Source organism: Phodopus roborovskii, unplaced genomic scaffold (genome assembly GCF_943737965.1).
Source record: "Phodopus roborovskii unplaced genomic scaffold, PHOROB, whole genome shotgun sequence".
In the NCBI taxonomy this organism is placed as follows: Eukaryota; Metazoa; Chordata; class Mammalia; order Rodentia; family Cricetidae; genus Phodopus; species Phodopus roborovskii.
The window spans coordinates 4770725-4776499 of record NW_026126516.1 but is presented as its reverse complement, the minus strand read 5'-3'; the positions used below and the strand labels follow the sequence as shown (position 1 = coordinate 4776499).

General features: G+C 49.8%; 1 protein-coding gene across 1 annotated transcript; it reads left to right on the top strand.

Moving 5' to 3' along the window:
• Window positions 1-325: 325 nt before the first annotated feature.
• LOC127231113 (serine protease inhibitor A3N) lies at window positions 326-5205 on the top strand. The gene is made up of 4 exons (XM_051196546.1): window positions 326-970; window positions 2709-2982; window positions 3911-4061; window positions 4983-5205. The coding sequence occupies exons 1-4, from the start codon at window positions 334-336 to the stop codon at window positions 5175-5177; spliced, it is 1257 nt and encodes a 418-aa protein (XP_051052503.1). The 5' UTR covers window positions 326-333; the 3' UTR covers window positions 5178-5205.
• Window positions 5206-5775: the final 570 nt, after the last annotated feature.

Below are 5775 nucleotides of genomic sequence, written 5' to 3'. Positions count from 1 at the left end.
AGACATTCTGATCAGACAGGGTTGGTGTTCGTCTCTTTACCCCTGTTCTGGCTTGCTCTGTGAACCTGGCATGCCCAAGAGCCTCTTTGGATCTTGCTTCTCTGTAAGGAGAATTGATTGTAGCAACAGCACTTCCTCCCGCGATAAATACATGATGTGGTGCTTCCATCTGAGTGGCCAGAGCACTGCCCATGCATGGTCAGGGAGGCATCCAGGGGCAGCAGAGCAGGGACACAATGCAGCCCTGCATTGTGGACAAGGAGATGGTCAGGATGCCACCTGGCAGTCCCAGACTCAAATAGTCTTTACTTTTCAGCCTGGAGAACAGAGAAGATGACCCTCTTTGTAACCCTGGGGCTCCTGACGGCAGGGATCTTCCCTGCTGTTCTCTGCCAACAAGATGGCACATTGGGAAGTAACACTGAAGTTCAGGGAGATCAAAACAATGGGACACAAGTGGACAGTCTAACCCTGGCCACCATCAACACCGACTTTGCCTTCAGCCTCTACAAGGAGCTGGTTTTGAAGAATCCAGATAAAAACATTGTTTTCTCCCCATTCAGCATCTCATTTGCCTTGGCCTTCCTGTCCCTTGGAGCAAGCAGCAACACCCTGGAAGAGATTCTGGAAGGTCTCAAGTTCAATCTCACAGAGACCCCTGAGGCAGACATCCACAGGGGCTTTGGCCACCTCCTCCACATGCTCAGCCAGCCAGGGGACCAGGTGCAGATCAGCACAGGCAGTGCCATGTTTGTTGAAAAGAACCTGCAGATCCTGGCAGAGTTCAAGGAGAAAGCAAAGGCCCTGTACCAAGCTGAGGCCATCACAGTCAACTTCCAGCAGCCTCATGAGGCCAAAAATCTCATCAATGACTATGTGAGCAAACACACCCAGGGGAAGATCAAGGACCTGATCTCAGACCTGGATGATCAGACGTTAATGGTGCTGGTGAATTACATCTATTTTAAAGGTGAGGATGGCCACTGGTTGGGGGTTTGGTGGAAAAGATGTTGACTGGATACCTTGTATCCTTATGTTGGAAAGGATACAACCCTAGAGAAAAGGGTGCCTCACGTCTCTCTATCCATGGGCTCTACTTCTTCCTTAGAGCTGAATTTGGCTGCGACTTAAACTTACTGGCAAGCAGAATGCATAAGTAATGTGTCCCACCCTACCTGAGTGTGCAGATGCTATGGCTTTTCCCTGAAGAAATGGGGTCCCTCAGAATGCCCACCCTAGGATTTTTAATATGGATACTGTAAAAGATTTCCATCCCTGCTGGAGAGTCTGTTTCTAGAATGGTCCAGATGGGCTAGAGACTTCTTAAGCTAAGAAGTGTGCATACCCAATCTTAAGGGGGAAAGTAGTATGTCCTATAACCACTGAAGGGCCTTATGGGCAAATCCTAGGTAGGCCCTCTCCCTTGATCCATTTCAGAAATGAGCTGGACCTGAATATGGAAAACAAGGGATACAGGAGAAGACATTCATGAGAGGGAAGTGTTGGCCAGGCACTGTTCTGTATTTAGTGTATGGATGCTCTTGTAATGTTGCTTTTGTAAATTTGCTAGCCCAGCAACTTGAATGTCAGAATGCCTTGCCACACTCTGGGGCCAGCGAGTCTTATGAGAGTTGGGTATTACTGTTAAATAAGGATGCAAGAGAGTTTGGAGACTCAGCTGGGGATGTAATGGGTAAAGGAAGTAGGAGGCATCCAGAGACCACATCCTCAATACCCTGCCTGATAGAGACCAGGGAGCATGGTGACAACTCAGAACCTGGTGCCTGACACAAGTCATGATGTAATCAGACCTGGAGTGGATCTGGGGCTGGATTAAGGAAAGTCCAGGGTAGAGGGAGGGCAGGATCATAGACTATGAGCAAAAATCAAGGCGGCCATGGGCAAGTAAAGAGGAAAGAAGGGAGGACAGAGGATATGAGGACAGGATGACTGTGGAGCTGCTGTGGGCTGGGAATGTTGGAAGCACAGTGATGGCCTGAAGGATGAGACTGCAGAGTGTGGCTCTCTCTAGCATCAGGACCCAAGCTCCAAGGCTGCTTGGCAGTGAGGTAGGGATGCATGTTTAGGCTGCTGGATCCTGAGCCCAAACTATCATTTCAGTACAAAGTCCTGCAGGGTGTGTTGGTGATGGAGACATAAACTAGGAATCCGGGATAAGTCTGAACAGGACATCTGTGATTTGTGGAGGTGTCAAAAGCCCATGTGTGAGCCGAGGACATGCTACACACATTTTAGTCCACAATATATGGGAGGATGGACTGCCCGTGGCGTGGGAGAACTCAACTCCCCAGTCCTGTTTGCCCTACACCTGTCCCAAAAGACACCATTCCTCCTGAGGAAGATGGGACCAAAACTCTCTACGCTCCAGACTCAGCACTATCATGCTCATCTCTCTCTTTCATATCACAAGCCTAGAACCATGACTGTTATTCAGGACTCAAGTAGCCAGGCTAAGGTTAGATGTTCTCCGTCCCAAACCAAGCATGGAGTCTCTTCTCATCTCTAGGAGCTTGTCCATCTATTTAACAAGTTTTTTTTTTTCAGTCCAGCATTTGGCCACCCCTGGGGCATACTCTGTGTGTTAAAGATGTGTTGATTTTTGTCATAACTTAGAAGCTGGATAGAAATGGGATGGAGGTGGGATCTCTCAGGTGATGTTACTATCTGATGACCTGCTTCATCTTTAGGAAAATGGGACACTCTCTTTGACCCTCAAGATACTGTCAAGTCGGAGTTCCACTTGAACAAGAAGAGGACTGTGAAGGTGCCCATGATGAGCATTGAGGACCTGACCACACCCTACTTCTGGGATGAGGAGCTGTCCTGCTCAGTGGTGGAGCTGAAGTACACAGGCAATGCCAGTGCCCTGTTCATCCTCCCTGATGAGGGCAGCATGCAGAAGGTGGAAGCCAGCTTACAGCCAGAGACCCTGAGGAGATGGAAGGACTCTCTGGAGCCCAGGTGCGCGTCCACAGGAACCAGAGCTGGTGGTTTCCCATCCTGCTGTCAGCCTGAGGCCCAATGCCCCTGTACCTCAGAGTCTCACTAGGACTCAGTGTAATAATAAGAGAGTCAGTGGGGACCAGTGGAGGCAGGTGGATTTCCTTCTGTTGACCCGGTAGTTTGGGGCCTATTTTACTGTCATTTTTGTTGTTTACAAGATGACACCAGCTAGAACAGGAGCTGAGGATGCGTCTGTGGTCTAACAGGATGTAATTTCAAGGAATTCTGAATGGGTTTTTGAGGGCAGAGGGGGGGTGAAGTTGAGACATCATGTCTGAGCATCAGCTCTACGGTGTATCCATCTCAGTGCCTCATCACTCACTCATTTACCATTCATGGAATGATGACTTGGAGACCTTCTGTGTGCCGGCCTCTGATGTAGACCTGAGAGGACATCAGTGATGAAAGTAGAGTGTTTCTTACCCTCAAGGTCTCATCTTTAATTGACAAGGAGAGAGTGGGGAGTCCAAAGTACAACTAGTCATTATTTGGTTAGTTAAAGAGTGAGGAATGTGAGGTTGAGAAGGGGTGGGTTCAAAGACAAGGAGAGCTAGAGTCTGATGCAGTGTGAAATTTAAAATGGAAGGGTCATTAGGAGAACTCTGAAGGTCCACACAATAGGAGAAGGACTGCACATTGTGGATCTTGGAGGAAAGCATTCTAGGCTGAGGAATAGCTCCTACTTTGCCTGCCCCTGCAAACGCTCCCAGGCACTAATTAATGCAGGTAATTAATGCATTACCATGAGGAAAATCGAGTGGAATAGGCATGGATGGGAAGAGGGCTGCTCTCTAGGGACAGGGCTGATTCTGGCTCCTCAGCTACAAGGAGTGTTGATGGGACAATGGCATTTAATGATTCTCTCATTTCTCTCTTATACTCTCAGGATGATCGATGAGCTCTACCTGCCCAAGTTCTCCATCTCCACTGACTACAGCCTGGAGGGCATCCTTCCACAGCTGGGCATCAGGGAAGTCTTCTCCACACAGGCTGACCTGTCTGGGATCACAGGGGCCAAGGACCTGAGAGTCTCTCAGGTAAACTGAGACACACTGGGTTGTTCTCATTGGGGACTGGATGTGGATGGGGAAGGCCAGGTGTGTGGTGGGTAGCAAATGTGTGAGGAAGCTTGCATTCCTGGGATTATCTCATACCTGGGATAATTGGATTAGATTACAGCTGGATTAGATACTCCTGCTGGATACCATGCATCCAGTTTTCTCTAAACTCTAAACCATGAACATAATCTCACCTAGGAGCCCAGGGTAGGAAAGAGCTGATGCTTGGCCTTAGACCACCATGGGCACCAACCTGTGATGTAGTGAGGATGCCACCCACACCAATGCATTGCAGGAGAAAGATTTGCAGCTCAGTTTCCTCACTGCACATCTGCAGAGGACTTTCTGACAGGCACACAGATCAGAGATAGTAAAGGAAATCACAAGGGATGAATGGCAGTTGTGATGAAAGCTTAAAAACATGAGAGAAAATGCCTTGGGACCTCACACTGCATCCCCAGATGCACAGCCTGGCCATGCCTAGTGTTCTGTCCAGGGCCCACTCAGAGCTTTGGGGGCAGATCTGTACCAGCAGGGCATGACAGTGTGGGAATGAGAAGCCATGCCCTGTGCATTGCTGTTGTGTGTCCCAAGGAGGCCAAAGCAGCAGGGATGCTGAAGCCTGCACTGGCTGCCAGCACCCTGGCTGTTCGCTGTGGGTCTCCTGAGAAGCTGCCTGTGGGGTAAGAATGCCTATACCCATCCTCCTGTGCATAGTGGGTTTGAGGGCAACACAGATTCTCAGAGACTGAGCAGACCCAGGGCACACCTCATCTCACACCCTGAGCAGAGACTTGGAAACCCCAGGGTGAGAGCTCGTGCTAGGAACAAACAACTTCTCCAGCAGAATCTCCTGTCCTGCCCTTCTGGTCTCCAGTGAGTGATATCTTTGTCTTACAGGTGGTCCACAAGGCTGTGCTGGAAGTGGCTGAGGCAGGCACAGAGGCAGCTGCCGCCACAGGATTCAAATTCGTCTTATTGTCTCAAAAAGTGAACCCCTTAATTGTGAGTTTTAGCAGGCCATTCTTCATGATTCTCCTCGACACAAATACCCAGTCTCTTCTCTTTTTGGCCAAGATCACGAACCCCAAATGAGCCTAGAATATCTCAAATGTTGAGGCTTATTCCCAGGAGCCTGTTTGTGGATTTGGTTTCCATGGTCTGATTGGCTCTGGTGTGCCTGGATTGGACAGTGACAGTCACTGACTGTGAGTCCCACATGCACAGGAGCCTGTACACAGTCAGTCTCCGTCTCCCAGGCCTCTGACAGCTCTAGATCTTGTTCCTCAGCCTGGGATCTCTTTGTGGCCCCTCCCTCCTGCCACTTCTGTATCTGCCCCTACCCAAAAGCCCGGTCCCTGGAAGGTAGGTCAGCCCCTGTCTAGGCTCTGGTTATGTCTGCCTTCAGCTTCTGCCGACTTCGTGGGATTATGCAAGTGTATGGGCCAAACCTGTGGTCCTCAGCCTCAGGACTGAGAAGGGAACCTGTGTCCTAAGTCTACTTTCTGCATCTGGCACCACTTGGTGCCCAGTTCCTGCCTCACACTTTTCCTCTTGCACCCACTGTCCCTTCAGGGACTCCTGACCTTGTCCACATCTAGCAGTGATGGAAGAGTTAACCCCTGCCGTTGCATGGATCCTGTTGGCCTGACCAGCTCCTTTATCCCTAGTATACCTAGTTAGGGCAGTGAGC

Excerpts from the sequence above, each read along its gene's own strand:
- LOC127231113 (XM_051196546.1), top strand. The coding sequence starts at position 334 with ATGACCCTCTTTGTAACCCTGGGGCTCCTGACGGCAGGGATCTTCCCT. Across the intron at positions 971-2,708 it reads GAATTACATCTATTTTAAAG|GAAAATGGGACACTCTCTTT; the intron begins GTGAGGATGGCC and ends CTTCATCTTTAG. Across the intron at positions 4,062-4,982 it reads AGGACCTGAGAGTCTCTCAG|GTGGTCCACAAGGCTGTGCT; the intron begins GTAAACTGAGAC and ends TTTGTCTTACAG.